General features: G+C 37.7%; 1 protein-coding gene across 2 annotated transcripts in view; it reads left to right on the plus strand.

Moving 5' to 3' along the window:
• The window catches only part of ARHGAP15 (Rho GTPase activating protein 15), a 337,681-nt gene that overhangs the window by 221,510 nt on the left and 94,442 nt on the right, over positions 1–21,729 (plus strand). For both annotated transcript variants that reach the window (XM_010575190.1, XM_010575189.1), the window contains exon 12: positions 9,925–10,002. In XM_010575190.1, coding sequence (XP_010573492.1) covers positions 9,925–10,002 — 78 coding nt within the window. The remainder of the gene's footprint in view (positions 1–9,924; positions 10,003–21,729) is intronic.

Raw genomic sequence — 21,729 nt, forward strand, 5'->3', positions numbered from 1 at the left:
AGAAACAGATCCAGCCTTCTGTGTTGTGCAACAAAACAAGTACTATCGAGTGCCTCGCTGATATTTCTTTAACCGTTGCTGAACTGTAACAGTTAAACTCGGCGTTCGCATCCGCTCCCCAGCAATGCACAAGAGCCATAGGAAATGCCCACAGGTAGGACCCACTCCTGAAAACGAGATAGATAACCTTGAGACAGCTAAGCTTCAACAGACCGTAGCTTCAGCCTATCAAGAAAAAAGTGGATCTGCTATAGACAAGAGTATTGGGCCTATCTGGACTCCTCAACTACCTCTAAAAAGCCAAGGAATGATGGAGGAAGCAGTCCTGTGACTTTCAATTTCTACCCTAAATATCCCGATTCCATCCTAAATTTCCTCTCCCAGTCACTATCATTAAAAAAAATAATAAATCTCTTTGCCAAGCAAAGGCACTACAGTCCAGAAAATGCAAACTCCTTACCCATTTTGGCTGAAGATTATGTGTGCCCAAATGTACAGTTCTTCCTCTTCCAACCGTTAAAAAGTCCAATAAGGAGCAGTACTAGTCAGGACAGGGAGGTGACATTACTGAGGTCTAATTTAATCTCTCACTATTGTGAAAGATGGGAAAAGATTTGTCCCTACTGTGTACTAAATTCTCTTTAAAATCAGCATTGGGAGTCGGGGATGTTTGGAGAATTGGATCTGTCCCTTAGCTTTTAACCGCAGTTCCTACTGATGTCAGTGGACCTGACTGAAAGTCCTATATAGTCCTAAGAGGAGAGTTAGACCCCCCAAAGAGCAATTTCCCTTAGTGTTCTGATGTTGCTCGAAAAAACACAGGCATGATGTTGGTGATGATGGATCCCCAAATGAAGCGCAGTTTAACCAAAGTGGGAGGATTTAGCAAAATGCATAAATTTCTCATATGCTACTGTCTGTAACAGGCAGATCTTCAGCCAGTTTAGTGAGCATAAGTTACAGCTGGCTTTTGCTGGAATAGTTTATGCTCTTGACCCTCCTCAGTTGTATAGCCAATAGGGACTTGTCAGGCTACATGTGTTTTTAAACTTCTTTCAGCTAAATCAGAAATCCAAAAGCAAAATACAGCTCTCAGCAGTATCATGTGGAGTTGTGACACTCCCTGGAGGGCTCGGGGTCCATAAACCAATGAATGGATTACAATGAAGCATAAATGTAGTATTTTCATCCATGACAGATATAATCTTGAGCCTGTATTTTTCATGTTACTTAACTCTTTCAGAACTAATGTGTGACAGAAAATGTCTTACAATGCACATTGCAGTAAATACCAGCCAAGTATGCTTTATTGCTGAGCTCTACATGTTTCCAGAAGTTAACAGGCACAGCTGGGATATAAGAAATGGCAATGTTGTATATATTTCTTGAACATACAAAATACCTTGGCTCTCTTCTCTCCCACCCCCCACACTACATCCCCAGCTGTTCTGATCATGTCACACAGTGGATGAGTCTTTCCATCGTCAGCTTCTCCTAAAATGATAACCTTTATTCAGGCTTTCATCCTCCCCAAAATAAACTGTCTTATCCATATTGTCATCACGTTCAAATTAGACTATCCCAGCATATATTGTGTGGCACAGAATAACAGAAATGGTAGCTGATGGAAGGTGGTACGCTGCCTGTTGGTAGCTGTACCTAGCAGAAAATACTCAGTGCTAGTATTCAACACCTATTGATTTTCCTAAAAATTACTCAATTCTCTCTACCTGAAATTCCCTTCTGTCAGTCACCATAGCGTCACACGGCCACAACGCCAGACAGGTAAGAACTGGAAGCTGCACATCTCTAGAGACACGAAGCTGATTATATCCAAAGAGAGTTGCTGGTAGAAGGACCATTCAGCTTGTGAAGATTCTTAATACTCCTGAAAGAACTTTTGGTCAAGCAGGAAAAAAAGTGTGCTTGATAAAGTAGCAGAGAACCATAGAAATCTTATTTTATTTCAGATAAATTAAGCATTGATCAGAATGGACCTACTAATCCATACGTGAGAAGCAGTAACTGCAGCAAATGAAAGCAAATAGGAGTGGTGAAGGAGGTATTAAAACAGAAAACAAACAAGCAAACAAAAAAGAAATAAACAGTCACAAAATTAAATACTAATGTGTTACAGAGAGAGAACGGCTATTTCCAAACATTTGGTAATTTCAGATATTATACTGTGTTGCATAAAGTAAGACAATGTTATTTCCTTTTAAACTGCCATTCCATTTAAACCAGCAAGCTGATGTGTGTACTTGAGGTCTGCATTTGGTAGGGATTTTTCCCCTTTAGCATAAACCTTGTTGATTTAAAAAGTGAACAAAGATGAATCAGGTGGTAAATGTATTCATGTAATCATTTTCATTAATAAGCCATTATAAATAATAGAGGGAAGGTTTTAAGTGTATAATTCTCTGTAGCACAATTGAGATTTTTCCACATCTTCAGCAGTAAGTTAATTAGAATCACCTGCATTTTCTTGGGCGGACACCAAATGGATTGCAAACAAAAACAGATTAAAATAGCTGTAGCTCATGGCATACAGATGACAAGATTCACAAAGAGGACAATCAGGCAATGAAAACCTCCTCTTTTTCAAACATTTTAAAGGATATTCAGCTCTTGTGAGTCGCTGTAAAAAGACGTTTGTAAGTGTTTCGCTGAAAGACTAGAACGGCTTTGTTTCTGATCCCATGATGAGTGAAAGAAATGTTTAAGAAAGATCACTTTACAGAGAGATTCAGACTGAAATGTGATGACTGTGATTCAAGCCAAGCCAAAAATTACAGCTCAGAATTAAAGGGGATGGACGTGGCTTGGGAATCCATTTTCCCACATTCCTGAATCTCAATCATCCCAGCCAATGTTTAAAAGAAAATACAGTGGAAAGCAATGAGGTCACTTTGTTTAGCTGCAAGAAGTGGGACTATCAGAATGGCAAAAGCATATATTGGAGGTAACGGCAAAATTATAGTGAACGTGCTACATGTTCGATGGTTTCATTCAAAAAAACCAGCTTCAAAGCTTAGTTTTGTTTCTTGTTACAGGGAGCCTTCTGAGTAAGTCTTCTTGTTCCTGGGGCTTTTAAACCATAAACTTCTTGAATGTCAAAGACAGTGCAACACAATAGATGAGAAGATGAAGGCATAGCAAGCTTGATTTAGGCTTTAAACTGCAGCCCTGCATAGCAGTGAACTGTGTGCTAGTTTAAATTGCACTTGCTTTGTACTGTCGCTATTCTTATTTATTTGTATATAAATATCTAAGTGGAAATTTTACCATCAAGTGATATGAAACAGAATAAAGTATATCATCCGTCATATTCACTTGTTACTTATTCTCAGTATGTAATGCTCATATTCGGTGTTGTAATTGCTTCCATTAAACAGTTTCTACAGGGTCTTGAAAACAATAAGATCTTAGTCAAGCTTTTCTCCTTTCATTGCATCTTGAAGTTATTACTGCAAGAAAAAATGAGATTCTCTTTTTATGTAGGAATGCCCCTCATCTTCTTGATATTATTGCAGTCAAACATAGAATTATTTCTTGTTAGCTAATTTCCTAAAGAGATTCACCAAACCTCATGTCAGACACCTCCTATAGAGTCATTTCTTAACTTGTTAAGAGCTAGCACAATTTCTCCTCTCCTTTCTCTCCCCCACTATCTCTGCCTTTACTAAATTCTGATGCAGTGTTGGGTTTCTACTAATAATAGAATAAAGAAAATCTTGTTCATGCAACCTTGATTTCAGGCTTGTCTGTCACAGGTCCTGCAGCTGGGTAGTGCTGGTCGTGAGTCCAGTACCTGCAAATCATGTGAAAATTATCGATGGAGAGGATATCTCTCCCTCTTCTCTAATACGAAGCAACGAAGCACATATTTTATGTCTCTCTTTATTTGCTTCGATATCAAGTACAGTGCTCTACTGGAGATCTTATTTGCAGCACATGAAGAGGTGCAATCTCTTCTCTGCTTCTGTTTGATATTCTTCATTCTGTAATTCAAGGGATCACATTAGGCCTCTCTGCTATAGCACTGAACTGAGAGATCATGTTCAGCTAATTATTTAAAATAAACCTCAAGTCCTTTGTAACCTATACGCAGAGTCTTGGATGTACCCAGTGTTTCTCTGTACAAAAACTTATTTTACCAGTCTGTGATCATTTAAGGTAGCAGTTCAGACCTTCTGTAGCTTTACCTGTCCTTATCATGGTTTAATATCTTCCTGATCTTTGTGTCATCTGCTTACTTTGCCAACAGAGATTTTTTTTTTCTCACTGTCCACATCCTTGATAAAGGTATTAGATGGCACTGGACTGAGAGCTCCATTCTTGAGAGCTCTGCCAGTTATGACCTTGTTAACTGATATCTCCCATTAACTACCACGTTTTGAGGTCTGTCATTGAGCCAGTTTTTAATCCATGTAATATATGCCCTGTTAATTCCATAAAATGCAAGTGCTTTAATCAAAATGTCATGTGGTACTAAGTCAAAAGCCTCATGAAAAGCCAAACATACTATTTCAACACCATTGCCTTTATCAACCAGACCTGTCAAAAATGCAATCCTATCAAAAAATGCAACAAGTTTGCTAGATAAGGCCCTGATTTTCACGAAACCGTGCTGGTTTGGATTAATTATATTTTGCTATGAATTATTTGTTCATAGACTCCTGAATTAATTATTTAAGTAGACTGTCTGGGACCGAGGTCAGTCTAGCCAGTCTCCAAGCGCATCCCTCTTACTGCTTTTACAATATTAGAATAATTCTTTTGCCGTTGTTTCCAGCCTTAGTCATTTCCAAGTATTTCTCTATATCTTATTGGCAAATGAGAGACACATGTATATCATGAGCACCAATAAGTGAAAACTGATTTTTTTTTACAAAGTGATTATCTTTTTGTCCTTCAGCTTGACTTCCAATATCATCCACTGTTTTGACTCCCAGATCTGTTTATCCTTGTCTGTCCGGTAGAACTACCTAACGTGGCATTTGTCTGGCACCCACTTCCATGGGTGCCGAGTACCTTGTCTGGAGTGGGGATGGGACTTGTTTTCATATCAGATCTTAGCTGGGATGTTGTTTTGAGCCTCACATACGTGATCCTTTGATGGGAGGAGTACAAGAAGTGGGTAGTTCTGACGACCAAAGCAGCAGTTTTGTTGCAGCAGAGCAGAACAAATCCTGGTGCCAGCCTCCCGCCCCACTCCGGGAGTTTAGGGCATGCCTAACCCTATCCAACGCCACACCAAAAAGCAGGAGAGAGATGTCAGCAACACTGAAAAGCACTCTGAGTGCAGACAGTCTTGCGTTCAAAAGGAGCTGGTGCGTGTTTCAACCCGAGCTGATCAAGTTTGCTGGTTCAAGTATCTTCAGCTCACGCCACCTCTGCACCGCACATCTTACATCCATGTGTCCACTGTTTGCTATTAATGCCTCCATGTTCATTTTCTGTCTGTGGTGTAACTCAAATTTGTTTCGTCATTCTCATCATTTTCACCTCTGATTTCCGTTGCATCAGACAAAACCATTTTTTTTTTGCTCCCACATTCACCTGAAACTCCGGGTGCCTTTTATAACCCTATCCAGATACAGTACTTCTAACGTCGCATTTTATTGTGTCAGGTTTACTCTTTGCTACTCTTCACAATTTTCCTTCTACTGGCATACAAATATTGATCCCTTTGTGAAATTTTATTTTTGTTGCACACTGTTTTGTGGTGGTTTTCTCATCAGACACATGATCTTGACATTGGTGTGTTTGCTGCATTCATGCATTTCTGCTTCTTTAAATGACTTCATGCCTCACTTTTGTGCCCTTAGTAAACTTTTAAAAAATTGTTTATAAATCAGATATTTATGGTAAGATCCATATGAAAACAGGAGGAAAGAATTATAGTTTTAGGGAGAACATACCCTGATAATGACCTCTTAAATATTTGTAAAGATAGCCCTGGGCATCTGAGCCCACAAAATAGTTTATAATACAACAGCTTGATTACATAATGATACTTTAGTTTTAAAACGTATGATCTTTCTGTTTATGGGAAGGCATAATAGGCTCCTTTGAAATACAATATTTTTGCCCTGAACATAACTGATTTTAAATGAAAGGACTAACTAAAGAATGCCTTTCTTCAAGTTTGTACTTCACTTTGTTGTTCAATCCAGCACGATGGTTTCTTTTACAAAACTCCTACCAGGCCTGGGGACCACACCTATTTCAGGATACGTTAATTGTGAAAGTTTTGTGCGTTTCTATGCAGGAAGTTACCTAGTACCATTTAAAATGCTATGTTTCAAATTCTAAATCTTGTTAAAAAACAGAGGGAGAAATTTTTGTATACCACCACCCCCCTCCTTCCCCCCACATAGAGAATTTCCTTTTATATTCATTTTGAAGAAATTGTCAAATACAGATTAAGCTTAGGCAGAATGCAATGTGATTTGGGAGAGGGATTTGTTCTATGCAACAGAAAAGAATTAATGAGAACATTTCATTCAAGGCAGTTCATAAAGCGTCAGGGCTACCTCGACCAATATCAAAGTGTAATATTTTAAAAGGTACGTTTGGATAAATATATCAGCTAAGCTCTAATTTTTTCCTGTGTTTTTTATGTTTCTCTGCAATACCTGATTCCAGCAGCTCAGACTGCTACTGCAGCTGACACTGACCTGCATTCATGGTTGTTTCCATTTTGGCTAGAAGGAGGAGTGCAAGGAATGTTCTTAAATAAGTGTTCTAACAGCTTCTAACATCTTCTGTGCAGTTATACAGAGTGAATATAAAGTTCATTATTGTTCATGAATCTCAACCAAGTCTGAGTTCAGTTGCCTTTTAACTTTCTCATCAGGAGTATCTGTATAATTTTTTAAATGAAAATAGTTACAATTTGCCTATAGTTTGGCAGCTAAACTGATGTATTCTTGAATAAATCCTTTTCCTACATTTCTTATACCATCACAAAATTTAGGGTAGAAATACCGAAGTCATTATCATGCTTTTGGCAACCAGTTCTAATTGTGGGTCCATCCTGTTCTCAGGTTCCTCATTAACAGAAACAGAGTTGGAGATTGAGATATAAAGCAAATAAATAAATAAAATATTTGTTCTCTAGGGCAAAATCCGGTGATTCTTCCCTGATGAACCCCATTCCAAAACACAAGAAAGTCACCCAATAGTGAACAGTTGGACTTTATTACAATGAGTATTTTTTTCTGAAACCTTCTTTACCACTATACTTAAACGCCAGCACCAGATAGGAAACTCTGCAAGGCTTTTGTTTCATCTTGTTCCCTAAGTATTTATAGCCTGCCGTGAAGAAACACTGACAGCAGTGCAGTGATGTTTTTATTCTTGATAGAGGTGCCCTTAAAAATGAATTTGCTTTGAAAATTGTTCATAGAATCAGGATATTAGAACTATAAAGACATATTTCTCTCTCTCTTTCTCTCTCTTTCTCTTTTGCGCCTAATTGGATTTCCAAAATAAGTTGTTAACAATCCAGCTAAGATAATGTGGTCATGAAAAGGATGTCCAAATCCACCAATTTGCATTGGTTTGGTTTGGCTTAACTTTCAAAGTTCTTGGAGCAGAAAGTTGATGGCACGTGAACACTATAATTGGCTTGATATTCTTGGATTTTTTTTTAAATTTTTTTTCTCTCTGCCATATTGTATAGTGTCCAAATGAAATGCTAATCAGACCTCATTTCTGGACCAAAGTAAATTTATAACAATAATAATGCACTTGTATACTCCAGATCGTTTTGCAAGATGTAATATCCACCAATTTACAACATAGTTTGTCATTTTCACTTGATCTGGATAATTTATGCAGGTTCCAAATTGATGCTATTAATGCAAGACATAGCTATTTCACCCAAAGTGACATGTATTGCTTTCACTTCCATATATCCAAAAAGGTTAAGAACTGAATTGATTTAGATCCAAACAAAAGTTAACATTCTGTTTTGGGGCTTGTTTGTTTGTTTGTTTTATTTTTCCTCTGCTTTCTGGTTTAGACTTCAATTTACATGATGCAATTCTTAATCTCTTACCGCCAGAGTCCCACATTCCTATGCTGGGAATTACTCTTGCTCTCTCACTCTCCCCTTACTAAACCAGAATAAGACTCTTCAGATTTAGGATAGAATTGCATTACTTAAACATTTTAGTAATTTCCATTTGCTCATATGTTATATATCCAGTAGATGGACAACTTCCAAGTGTTCTTGATTACCAAATCCTTTTTGATTTCTCTTAAATAAACTTTTTCTTTATCCCTCTGTAACCAAAGGGGATCTTCCTGAAATGAATCATCACTCTCAGTATTATGTTGCAGGACACCCACAGGTGCAGGGTAGAAAATTGTCTAATAAAAGACATAGCCAGTGTAAAATACAGAATTATTATTCATTTTTAAAACAGGTTATTTAATGTAAAGCAAATCAGGATGTTCCTAGCAGGACAGGCATAAAATAAGAACTGTATTTTGTAGAGAGAGAAAACAAACACGCAAACAAACAAAAGACTTTATTTGGTTTCAGTCTGCATAAAAAGGAAATCTTTTAAAATGTTTCAAGATCAGTGAGGTATACCTCCAAGCAGTTGAGTCCACTGGCTGTGGTACTCATCTGCCAAGGCACGATGCAAGTATCTTTGAAATGAGGACTTGAACCTCAGCTCCTTCCCATTTAAGTGTCATTACAACTGAATTTCTGGGCTTTGGGGCTTGTTTTCACTCTTTCCTATAGTTTCAGTTTTTCCTTTTTCCCCACTCTGAAACGAAAAAAAAAAAAATCCCCCTAGATACAATGTCAGGAAATATTTCCTGAAAATTTTGGGGTTTTGACAAATTAGCATTTTCACAGAGAATGGCTTTCTCTGAAATTGCTTGCCAAAAGCTAATTAAAACTTGTGTTCCAAGTGATGAGTAGCCTTAAAAAAACCTGTTCTGTGTAGATTCTCTTAGCTTCTTATGGACTTGCAAGTTTTAAACGTGAATTGACAATGCACATTTTAGTGTTTTCAAATTTTAAGCATGCAGATTCGGTCGTTGTTGCACAATAGCTAATTCTCCCGGGAAAGGAGAGCAGTTCCCATGTGCTTTGAAATGCTACAGCTATGCAACCGGGGCTGGAAGTGCTATTTTAAACAGTCATATCAGCAGAGCTTGCTGTAGGAGATAATATGTCACAAAAGGGAGTATGACATCTAGTTTCACCTAGAAGATAAACCTTGAGTAGATATGCAGGGAGAAACAAGACTGTCAGGTTGTCCTTGAAAAGAATGGCCTATATTAATGAAGAAATGTACTCCAGGGCATATGCTATTTGGGATATTTAATTTCATCTTCAAACTTGTCTGATCTGCTATGAAGAATATAGTAGAGAAACGGTAGTTGTGTGTACTCTCACGCATGTCATGATTTCAGAGTGGGCATCTCACCGCTTTATTTTCAGAAAGGTCACAGCCTCAGAAATTCATGTCTGAAAAACCCAGGCCCCAGACTGAGAAGTTTCCCCAGCACTATTAATATAAACTCCCCACATTTAAGCAGGGCTAACGTAGCATCGTGCGTATCCAAACAGCCCTTCTCTATGAGCAGGAGAGCTAATTCACCCTTCCTTTCCCGTCACACTCAAACACCCTTGCGGAACCGTATTCTGCTGACAGAATTACAAGATAATTATAGTTAGGTGTTTTGTATTCACTTAAGTTAATCTACCAGTTTTATTTTTCATTGTTGTTTTAATCAGGCAGGAGGCACTTCAGTTGTTGTCGGGTGGATTATTTTTCAGTCGTTCGCTACACCGCTCTTCTTCATACTTGTTAGGGTGCTTCTGGCTTCCTGACAGACATACAGAAAAAAATACTTATATGATCTAAAATGAAATATGTGTTTCTCTTTCAGGTCTAGATGTTGATGGAATATACAGAGTTAGCGGCAATCTGGCAACAATACAGAAGTTACGATTTGTTGTCAATCAGGGTAAGTGATTCCTCCACCCTGGTAATGTTTTGTTTAGTACTTAACTGTCTCAGATGACAGTATTTCAGAATCTGCTATACATTAGTGGCATAGAATGATGAGCCGCGTTTTGGAAAAGAGAGAAAAGGGAAGGTAGAAAGATATTACACAGAGGGAAATGTCAGCTAGCAGAGAGGAAAACCAGCAGAGTAAGCAGAGGAAAATAGTAGTTAAACAGAAGATAAGAAACAAACAAAAAAACCCCAAAGAAACAAACAAACAAAAAAAAAAGAAAAAGAAAAAAGGAGGAAACCGATACATGAAATAAGGTGGCAAAAAACAAGGCATATGTAGAAACCAAGGATCAAAGTGAGGGAAAAAAAAAAAGATTAAGAGGAAAAATAGCAGATTGTTTGGATGTTGAAAGTTAAACAAAACCAAAAGTAGAACAGGGATCCAAAGGAAACCAGAAAAAGAGAAAAAGGTGCTGAAAAGAATTGAAAAGGAAATACTGAAAGTAGAGTACTGGCTCTGTCAAAGTCGGTGGAAGATTTACCACTGATTTTGAAAAGCCAAAGATTTGACCCTGGGAAATGAGAAGAGGAAAGATGAATATTTTGGGGACCTGAGATCCAGAATTAGAATCAACCTGTACATATTTACTGAACATATTTCCACAGATTCCACATATAATGAACATGTTTCCACAAATACAAAGGAAGATTCTTCAGAGATGTGGCCTAAATGAATCTAACATTGAACAATAGATACTGTTACAAGTGTGGAAGCTGATATTGGTAGCTAATTAGGACAAATGACAAATACGTTCACCTCTCTGAACAGTTTACTACTCTTGGCAAAGACTAAATATCCCCACATTTAATAGCTTAGCAAATATCATCGATGATAGTGAACCTCCTGATACTACTTAACAAGAAAATAAAATTAAGCTTCTCAGAAATTAGGGAAGATTCCCAAATCTTAAATAGCATTAAAGACTTTATACACTTTCAAATTAATAAAGTATAAATGTGAAGCTACTGCAACATTTTCTCCTACTTTTTATTAGCTCCTTTAAAGTTACCTAGAGACTATTGCCAGAACCGCTAAATATTGTGTATTTTAGATGGTTTCTTGGAGATGACAGCTGTTGGAGAACAACTTCTTCAATTAGTTTTGTACTATACATAAACTAAGACATTTGACTCAAAAAATTCTCATGAAATTGAGAGATAATGAGAGATGTAAAAATATTCCCACCTTCAAGCCTCCACTTACATCTCTAGAGAAGGTTTCAGGGAAGCAGTAGAGGTTTGCTGCCTCCTCAGTGGCTCCAGACCAGTCTTGTCGTCAGCTGAAACTGGAGGGTGAACTCTGGTTTATGAGGAATCAGTATTTATGCCAGTAAATTCAGTGAGACTGAATAAATCGTCAGCCTCATGGTTTTGACTCATTACTTGGGTTCCCTTAGATTTATAGTTGTTGGGTATTTGTGTGTCGGTAATGTAGTCTGCCTTGGCTTTCAAATGACCGTACACTGTATGTTGGTTGGAGACAGAGAGGCAAAATCAGGATTTTCCATCCTTCTTCACCGCCTAGGATCTTTGCTCAGGAAAAAATGTGCCATAAAAATAATGGTCCTGTCCATCATGTCTCATGGCATCCAAAGGTTAACGTACTTGAGGTTAACATTACTGCTCAAGTTTTCACCTAAAACAGATGGGCTGATACTGTAAAGCTAGACAAAAGTCTAAGCTGGCTTTTTGCAGCACAGAGGTACCAGGCACCTCTTTCTTCTGGTTTATACTACTGTGAAAAATGAATATATATAGGTGAAGTTCCTGGTACATTAAAGCCACTCTGACACTGGCTACTTGGGGCACATGCAAGAAATCTGCCTATTGAGCGACCAAAGAAAATTCAAAGAAAACAAGTGCCCCTGGGAAAACTATGTTATCATCCTATCAGTTGTGATAATTACTGTTTCTTATGTCTTAGTCTTTATTGATACAACTAGGGCACTCCTGCATTTGACAACATAACGAAACAGATTTTCAATGGGAAGTGATATTATCTATCTGAGCCCCCTTTACATGTCCTTTAAAATCTCAGCTATAAAAATATTTAGCCAGGTCTGTACTTAGCCTTTCCTCGGGTACATGCATGCAGAAATGCCGAAGTTCATCTCCTGTAAACCCTAATGCCACTTTGCAGTCCTCAGGGGTGACACCAACGTGAGGGAAAATGGGAGAGTTTAGCATTTCAGTCCCCAAAGAATAATCCAGTAATTTTAAATCAGAACATTCAAGAAGTACAAGACACAAAGATTGGCTTTAAGAGAGCAGGCCGCTGTTTCAATTGTTTAAATAACATCCTTTCTCTGTGCTAGGTAGGAATGTGCAAGCAGAAAACAGCCCATCGAGTCACGGTGTACCTGCAAAAACACCGTGGGGAGATATGGGGACCAGGGTTTATTTAACATCTGCTTGGGACGGCAATAGCAGTCTCCAGGTGTCCCCTGTCAATTAGATGCTGAGGACAGCAGCAGTTTCAGACTTTTTCATGAAGTCACAAAAGTTACTAGGAAAACCAGTATATTCTCCCACCCTGCTTATTTACCAGTTCTCTAAAGCTCTGCGGTGGGATGATGATTAATAATGCTCTCTCCATGCATCACTTTCACTTGGTAATTACTGTGACCACCTCAGCTCAATCCCTGTACCTTCATTTTTCTGTAGTTTCTGTAACAGTGGGAAAGCAGTATTTATATATATGATTCTCCCATAGAGATTTTTTTTTATTTTAGTTAAATTTTAATTTAATTATAAATGCAAACAAATGTTCTGAAAAAGCCTATTTACATTGCAGAGATTGACTGTGCAATCAGTTCTTATACAGGCCAAATACTTAATGGGCTCTTTCTGCTTGCTTTGCCATTGTGTTACACCTACATTTATAGGCTATAAATAATATGTATCACATCTAAATGTAAAGATCATAGAAGACACTCTAGGCTGGCTGCCATATCAAAGTACTTTTTATTAGAATAATCATTAATTAGAATATAGCAAAGCTTTATTTGGCTCCTTTTCCTATACCGTTAATGTCATCTGCAGCATCAAAAATGAAATGAGAGAACTGGTGAATATGAAAGGAAAACAAACTAACAGTTGACAGCTTTATCATGAAAGAAGAAATAAGAACAGTAAAAATCTAAAAAGAGCCTTGAAATTCTAGATTTTTGGGGAGGAAGACGGGTTTACAATAAAAAAAACCCATGCCTTGTATCTTTTTAAATTCTCTGAATATACTTTGTGTTTCATTCTCATTTCTTGAGGTAGGCAGCTCCTGAAGAGGGCTTTGACCTTGCCAACACGAGCATCAGCAGAACAAACTACCTTATTTACTTTATCCCTTTCACAGAGTTTTCTTTTTCTATAAAAGTCTATTGATATCACACCTTTTTTGCTTCTGTGCAACAGGATTATCTTTTATCTATGATTTATTTTCCCATTAAGAGCTGAAAAGATCAGTTGATCATAAGAAGACCAGGCTATAACATCTCTCAGCACTTTCGAAACTCTAAGTCATCGTTTTTCAAATCACTGAATCAAGGCAGTAGAAGCTGTTTGGACCAATACTGACATCAGGAAATTCGTACTTTTCTTAGTCTACAAGCACTAAAAGAATTTTGGGTTTAGAAACTAAGCTAACCAGCCATTCAACATTTCTGGCTGCTAACCTATGGCAAAGGTTTCTATAATAGCTGGAGACAGTAGACAGAAATATCCATTATTCATATGATTTCCATTTTACTGGTTAAGTTTTATAGTTGCAATCTTAAAAAAGAAAAAAAAAAGAATTTTGGGTACTTGGCAATTCTTCATGGATTTTATGAAAAATTTTTTTGATTTTAAGCAAGGTGCAGTAAATTAAACCCCTTACGTGTATTTATAAGGGTATTCTTTTAATTTACACCTATAGGAAAAAGGGATAAGGTACTGTAAATGGGTCTGTTAAGCCATGTCAGGTGTGCTGGCACTTCCAGGGTATGAGGATGCTACTGAAAAGATCAATTGTTTTGGCCCAAAGCCCCCGGGGAGGGCTGACGTGGGCCAGGGATGGGGGAGCCCCAGGTGGGGCTTCTCAGGGCCATTAAGGCACTACTACATGAAAGTGGGGACAGGTGGGAGATGTTTTTCAAAAGCAAGCTTCTGACTTTATAAAAAAAAGCCAACAGTGAGGCAAAAAGCACGTGAGAGAGAAAAACAAAAAAAAAAAAAAAAAGGGAAGACTTGTCATCCATGGAGGCGTTAGTTTATAAGCAAGAGTGAGAATTTGTGGTGTGCTCTCCGCTCTGGTCGAACCCGTTATGTCGATACACGCCATGATATAATGGGGTAAGGATCTTCTTTGTGCTAAACCCTACATATGAGTTCCCTGTCGTGCTCGTGCATGCCTGTCCCAGCAATTCTCAATTGCCCTCTGTGCTTGAAGACCAGGGATACCTGGGTGAGGAGGTAGAAGCTTATTTCCTTATGCCTCCTGTGTTAATCTGCTGGGGAGCTAGAAAGGCATTCAATTTCTACAACTGTCAAACAAGCAATTTTCATGAGTACTAAATTAACTGAAAAAAATGGAGCTATAAAGGGTTCATAACACATTGCTGAAACACTAGGATTCCATCCTAATGCATATATGTTCAGGGAAACTAACCATAGAAATACAAATTTCAATACTTATTGGTTCATTCAGTAAGTGTTGGTTCATACATAATACAAGAGAGTTCCTAATTGTCTTTATATCCAATGCTTTGTTTGCAAAATGCTTGGTATTTGCTGTACAGATGACCTTTGCATCCCGTTATTTCACTTGGAATACCTTGTGCGTTAACTGCGAAACACCACAAAGCGTCCAAAGGTCAATTGCCGTGTTTTTACGGCTTGGTTACTATACTTATGTACTGGGAGAGGAAGGGGGGTAATATTAATTTTTACAGAGGCTAAATATTATGCTATTGCAGAGAGGTACATTTCTTACAGAACATGGGAAAGGACAGCAAAAGATACGTGAATTGGTAACTACATTGGGGTAAAAGGTGAATTTAATCTTAACCTGACGTGGCCTCGAGTTAACAAAAACCATTTTGGCAAAAAGAATTAAAATATGTCTTTTGTTTCTTCTATAAGAATATACTGGAATATAATTTGTTTTAAGAAAAATTAAAAGTAAAATCTAAACTACAAATACATGAACTGATTGTGAATATTTATTAACTAAATAATTTAATAATAAAGAAAATGCCTACTTGATTAATTGTTACAGAGTAAAAATTACAATAAAACTGTCTTGATCAGTGCTTTGCAGAAGCACCATTACTGTCTGTGCAGTTGTTTAACAAGGATTTAATTGGAAAGATAAGTGAATGCACATTTAAAAGTATTGTTAATTTGCTTTATAATCACCCCATCCTTCACAGTATTGACAGCACCAGGCACAAACCCCTTTCTCTTTTACAAGTATTATTTTCCATATGTGCACAATAAATTCTGAAGCAGTAATTGGAAATTTTATGGATTTCAACATACCTAGTGTTTTGAGTTTATAGGTGCCATATCCCTTCTCTAAAGGTAGCTCATAGGTGGCATTTTAAGTAAAATCATTGCCTTTTTATTACCCATGGGCTGTTTTGGAGGTTGTGGTGTGGTAGAGGTTTTTTTTGTTTGTTTGTTGGTTTTGTTTTGGTTTTTTTTCTTTCCTAAGGAATACTTAATTCCTATTTACTTTTCCTTTCCATTCAAAATATCAACCAAATCCTCATTGCAACATTATTTTTGATTTAATAAACAACAGCCATCAAAAACAGTAATCTTCAATATGTTTATTTTCCATCTGTACTTATATTTATTGTTCTAAAATGGCTTGGATTAATCTAATTGACAAGTAAGAGCCCAGACCATATGAGCAGCTAAGGATGATACCTTTAACCAGCAGGATTCTTCAACTGCACTGACATGTTCTTTATCAATGAACTATGAGAGAAGAGGAACAAATCTTGGGAATTATTTTTTTTTTTTTTTTAATATTACTGATTATATGAGCTTGCTGGGACCATATGTCTGAGCCTCGGCTATCAGGAACCAGAGTGGTTTCCCGGCTGGCTCTGCTTTGGCGGGCAGAGCCCGTGGAGCTGACACAAGACTGAAGCTGCCTTTGAAACGGAGCCGTCAGGTCAACGCGAATGGGCTGGGTGGTTTTGAAGCAAGCATTTAGAAGGAAAAAAAGAGGGGTGAGAAAAAAAAGGGAGGAGGGAACTGGGGCGGGGGGTGGGGGAAAGAAAGAGAAGCAGCTCCTTTTCACAGCTTTATTTCTTTAAAATGAGAAAAAAGGAGGAAAAAAAAAAAAACAAACCCAACAAGCCAACAAACCTCCCCATTCAAAAATACCGGAGTGTTTCCATTGACCCAGTATATCCATTTCAAAGGCAACCAGCAGCTCCGCTCCTGCCGTTAACAAAGGCTCTGTGGGCAGAGAAGAGCAGGTCCTCTGTCAGCTGCCAACTTCCAGAGAGCAGCTACAAACATGAAGGTCCAACAGGATCGTCATCGGTTTTATTTTAAAAGTGCACCAAGGAACACTGGCAAAAAAGGAAAAAAAAAAAGGGGGGGGGGGAATTGGTTCTGTCTTGCAGTCCCTTTCCTTTTTGTTTGTGGGTCCTTAATTTCTTGTGCACGTGCATTAGTGAGATTTCCCGTTGTATCCTGCCACCTCATAGATTTTTAGACATTTTAGGAGGTTATTGATAGTACTTTTCAAGCATATGTGAGTATGCGTAGAAACACGTGAATGTTCTAACCTTAGAGCCACCCTCCAGCCTTGGTGACGTTCTCCGTGAGATCAAGTATGGCCCAGACAGCAAAGCCTTCCTCGCTTCTGCCAGCAGTTATTCATGTAACCAGTCCCGCTGAGAAACCAGTGAGAGTGGTCCAAAGTTCACGTTGGAAATATCAGGCTCAAACTGGGTTACTTGCTAGCTGAGAACCAAAATGTCTTGAAAGCCTTGAGTCAAAAATAGTTTTTTTCTTTCTTTTTCACACTTCCCAGGCAAGCACAGAAAATAAAATGGACTGAAGCAATTTTCAGAAATAATTATAAAACAGCTTGTTTCTGGGTTAAGACCTGCATATGCCAAGCTGTAGCCAAGAATTTAATATTTTTTTTTTTTCCAAGCTTTAAAACTCTGACAACAGAACACTTTAATTGAGCCCACAGTAGTTGGTGAATCAATTAATATGTGCATGTTACTGATGTGGGTTCTTCCCTTTTTTCCTCTGTGTCTGAACATCTATTTTAAGATACAATTTTAATTTTTTTTTATATATTCAAAAGAAGGTGTGGTTTCCACATCTTGCCCTTCTCTTTCCAGAAGGGAAGGGGGCGGAAGTACAGTACCCCAAACAGTGATTTGTAAATATAAGTCAGGTGATGAAACCTGATGGAAATACTAATTTTTACAACCAATGCTTTGAATTATTTTGTAAATAATGTGTATCGTATACAAAAAAGGGATGATAGAGCTAGAATATTAATGTTTTTCCAATATAACTTATTTTGTTTTCAGTGTGAAGGGGGGAAAAAAAAAAAGAGAGAAAGATAATCAGAATTGTAAGTCTTAGTTGCCCAGCCTGTAGCTCTAGAAACTGTACAATTTCTCTTACCAATGGAATTGTTATGTTTTTCTTTTCAGTGGTGTGATGAATAAGTCAGTAGAATGGGGCAGAAGAGGCAGTAAACTAGGTTAGTGTGGTCAGCCACAAACATACCATGGATTTTATGGCATGTATTGTATGATCAAGCATTTAAGACACGCCTTTTATTTCTTTTCTAACCACAGCACTATTTGCGTTACAATAGCTTTTTTGCTTAGTAACACTTCAAGAAGTTGAAGAGCTTCTCGATAACCCCTCAAGGAGTGTTATTTAGGCGCTGAGAAGGACTGTAGTTTTGCACGCTGTAGCGAGGCATTGCCTTTTTTTTGGGATGCTCATCGTTGTCATGGGTGACTTTTTGTTTGGGTTTGTTGTCCTGATAGTAACGCTACAGGAAATGCCATTCCACAGAGCTCCAAAATAACAAGGAAAGGAAATAATTTATCGAGTCATTTGTTAAAAGTATTAACAGGAAAATTTTCTAACTGATTTTTAGGATGATGGAATAATCTCCAGAAGCTGGGGATTGCCAGGCTTATTTATAGATGAGCCGAACCAAGTGCCAAAGTTATTTTGCATGGGATGATCTCGTGCTGCGAGGAGATGGATACCCTGGAGAACTAAGCTGCATAGTTCTTACTTAAAGTTGGTCATGCTCAATGTCTTACAAGAGTATGGTGTGGCCTAATATTTGGGGTGTTTTTCTGCCCTGTGGTCAGTATCTGTATTTCTGTGGTTTGTATGTAATACTAGCTGACAAATATGAACTCGCAATAGGGTCTGCAACAAGAAGGGTGATGTTATATGTGGATGTACGTTACATAATATTATGCAGGGTGGCATGGGATGAGAAGTTACCACACCACGGAATTAGGCTTTGTCATGGTATTTGTGGTCTTCTGTATATTGAGAACTGGGAAAACCATAAATGCTGTGGTAGATGCAACTGTTGCGAGCAGTGAGTGATTTTGGTTGGGGGAGACTTTGGTAACGCGTTTAACTGTTGAACTCCATTGGTTATTTTAGCGGGAGGTAAGAGCGCTGGGGGCCAAACTGGGACATCACTGGGGATCAAGCTGAAAAACATTCAAATGAAAAAAGTCTAGGAGAAAAAAAAGGAGAAAATCTATACATCTTCTGTGATAATTGGAAACTTTTGCTTTTATGAGGAAACCTATGCTCTTTTATTGACTCATCTGTGGATACAATCTTTCTTAGAAATATATTCCTGCTAAAAACAAAGCAGCGTTCTTAAAAAAAATTTCAAGTCACTCAAACCATCATTTTTAATGGATATAGAATATTCTTGCCTTTTTTGTCTCTCTCTTTTTTCCTTTTCTTTTAAAAAAAGGTATTATTGTGTAAAAAAAATTCAGTGAAATTTTTTGCATGAGCAAATGATCACAGTCCTGGAAAGCATCTTCCCTTAATACATTCTTTGGACATTTTGGGCTGGATTCAGTTACCTAATCATTGGTATTTAGTACCACTTGAGAGGATGCTGAGTATCAGAGTGACCCTCGCAAGGCTGGCAGGTCTAGCAGAGGGTATACAGGGGAGGTGTGCCCTTGGAAATAGAGTGCTAGAAGCCAGGTGAGATGTCCTAGAGAATTTAAGAAGCATTAGATGCCTATCATTAGGCAAATTAATAATTTTTCTTGACTACAACGTTGGTTTTTTCCCTTTAAAAAAAATAAAATCCCATCATAGATATGTGTATAAAAAAATATTGCATATATATTTAATGGGAAAAACAATTTATTTCTTTTTTAAATAGGAGCTTTAAGAATTCCTGACATAGAAAAGCGTCGTATCCCACGGTCCCGAACAAATACATACTACATACACAAATATTAAGAAAGAGACATTCCTTTCTCCTTCACTTCCAAGTCTTAATTTGCACTTTAGATTTATTATTGTAGGGATTATTAAACATATTAATTTCAACACTTAGAGAGGTAGTCACACTGTATTTTAATTTCAAAGATATGCATGGTACCAGAGTCTTAGAAGTGAGAACGTAGCATAGCTCTCACTTGAGTTTTCAGCTCTCATCTGAATGTTAACACTATTCAGTCTGTAGCGTGCCTGTTGTCAGTAAAAGTAACAGGGATTGTTCAGATCTCTTGAGATCAAAGGTCCCGTTTCCCAGCTCTACGGTAATAATCTGAGCCTAATCAAAACCCTTCGTGTGGACAAACACCTCAGGGGGAGTTGTGAGAATGATGCCTTTTGAAATCAACCTGTGAATCCATGGTTCTAATTTCAACGCATTGTCCCTTCTTCATATAACTACTATTATTATTTATACAACATAACTATGGTAAAATTTTGAAATAATCAGGGTGTGGAGAATTGAACATAACGGAACAAATATTTTATAACATTTTTGCCCTTCTACTTCATAAGCAGTGTCCAAGATGCAGCCAAATCTACTAGTTTATAAACCTTTTCTGTGTCCCTGTTGCACACTCTTGTTTTCCCTATGACCGGCTGACATAACATGGGAGACTTGGCTCATCCATGAGTTGCACCCTGGGCTGATATTGGGACACGTATGGGCAGGAGATATTTTGGGATGACAGCAGCCCCGAGTTAGGTTATGCCAAAATCCTGATATAAGCCTCAGCAGACCCTAAGCATAGCATTCCTCACCTCTCACAAGCTGAGTAAAGCTTATAATAAGAGGCATCTTTAACTTGAAACCAGTTTTAAAACGACGTTACTAGAGTTGGCTGCAACTGGGTTCATCACACCTTTAAATCCCACGAACAGTAAAGACTGGACTGGGTAGACTGCTAGAAGGTGAAAACAAAATCTCTTGAAGGAGAAAAAGATAAAGTGCTATTGTTGGATTTTTACTTATTGTAGTGTACCAAAGAGAGATCTCCTTTTTTTTTTTTTCTTTTTTCCCCCGGTGTAATCAGATAATTAAAAAACAAACAAACAGGAATTTCGAAACACATTTCCATCAACCAACATTATGTGCTTATGATACAGAAGATTGAGAACGACTTAATTAAGTAGATAGCAGCAGTGAAGAGAAGATGGATGTGAGGAGGAGGAGATTACTTGCTCTTGGTGGAACTTTCTTTAGCTGGTGCCTGATGCCTTTATAGAGACAGAGCATCGATGCAAAAGGGAAAGGAAAATACAGGAGAAAAATGGCGAGAAGATTGTATCACTTTGGTGCTAAAAGCTATTTCTTACTGTAAGAAAAGTTAGCTGCTTGCTCAGTGTTTTGTTCAAGGTTAATGTGGACATCAGCTGAGGAGACAGGATAACTAGTTTCAAAATAAGTAGTAGCCAGCGCTCAGAAAACCAGTATGCTGTAGCACCTGAATAATTTCAGGTAAAGCGGCATGATGCCAGACCTGAGGTCTGTATGGGTGGCCTAGGATGGAATTGATCCTATCTAGAAAAAAAGAGTACACTTGGGAGGGCAGACTAGAGGTGTGAACTACATTAGGACACCTGGGCTAAAAAGGGATAACAAATGGACACCCAAAACAGCCAAAAGAGCAACATCGAGGGCCTGTGGTACCATAGCTGTCCTGCTGAATCCTGTTAATGAGACTTGCTTTTGTTTTTTCCACGTTTAATGCTTTGCACAAATGAAGATGCTAAAGCAACTTGGAGATACGTATTTTTGAATCAGAGCCACATGATAAAGCATTCAAACATAATGCAAATAATTGCAAACTGATGTATCCAGCAGTTTTTAAAAAAAAAAAAAAAAGAATAAATAATTTAGCTTTACACATGGGCAATCCTTGCTAAAAATTGCAAATCAGAACTCTTCTGTTTGAATGTATTTTATTTTGTTAATGGATTCACTAATATGAAAGGCATCTAATTGTATAATGTATTATTAGTCATTTTCTTTGGCATCCTATTAACTTTAAATAATTCTAATATTTAACATTTTATAACATGCACAACAAAGTTCTTCTATCTCCAGCAGAGGAAAAAACATGCATTAATAATAAAATTTTCATAACTCTCTCTACTGTGTATGTTGTGATACGTATTTGAGAAG

The sequence above is a fragment of the Haliaeetus leucocephalus genome, unplaced genomic scaffold (genome assembly GCF_000737465.1).
Source record: "Haliaeetus leucocephalus isolate CR32 unplaced genomic scaffold, Haliaeetus_leucocephalus-4.0 Scaffold451, whole genome shotgun sequence".
Taxonomy (NCBI): domain Eukaryota; kingdom Metazoa; phylum Chordata; class Aves; order Accipitriformes; family Accipitridae; genus Haliaeetus; species Haliaeetus leucocephalus.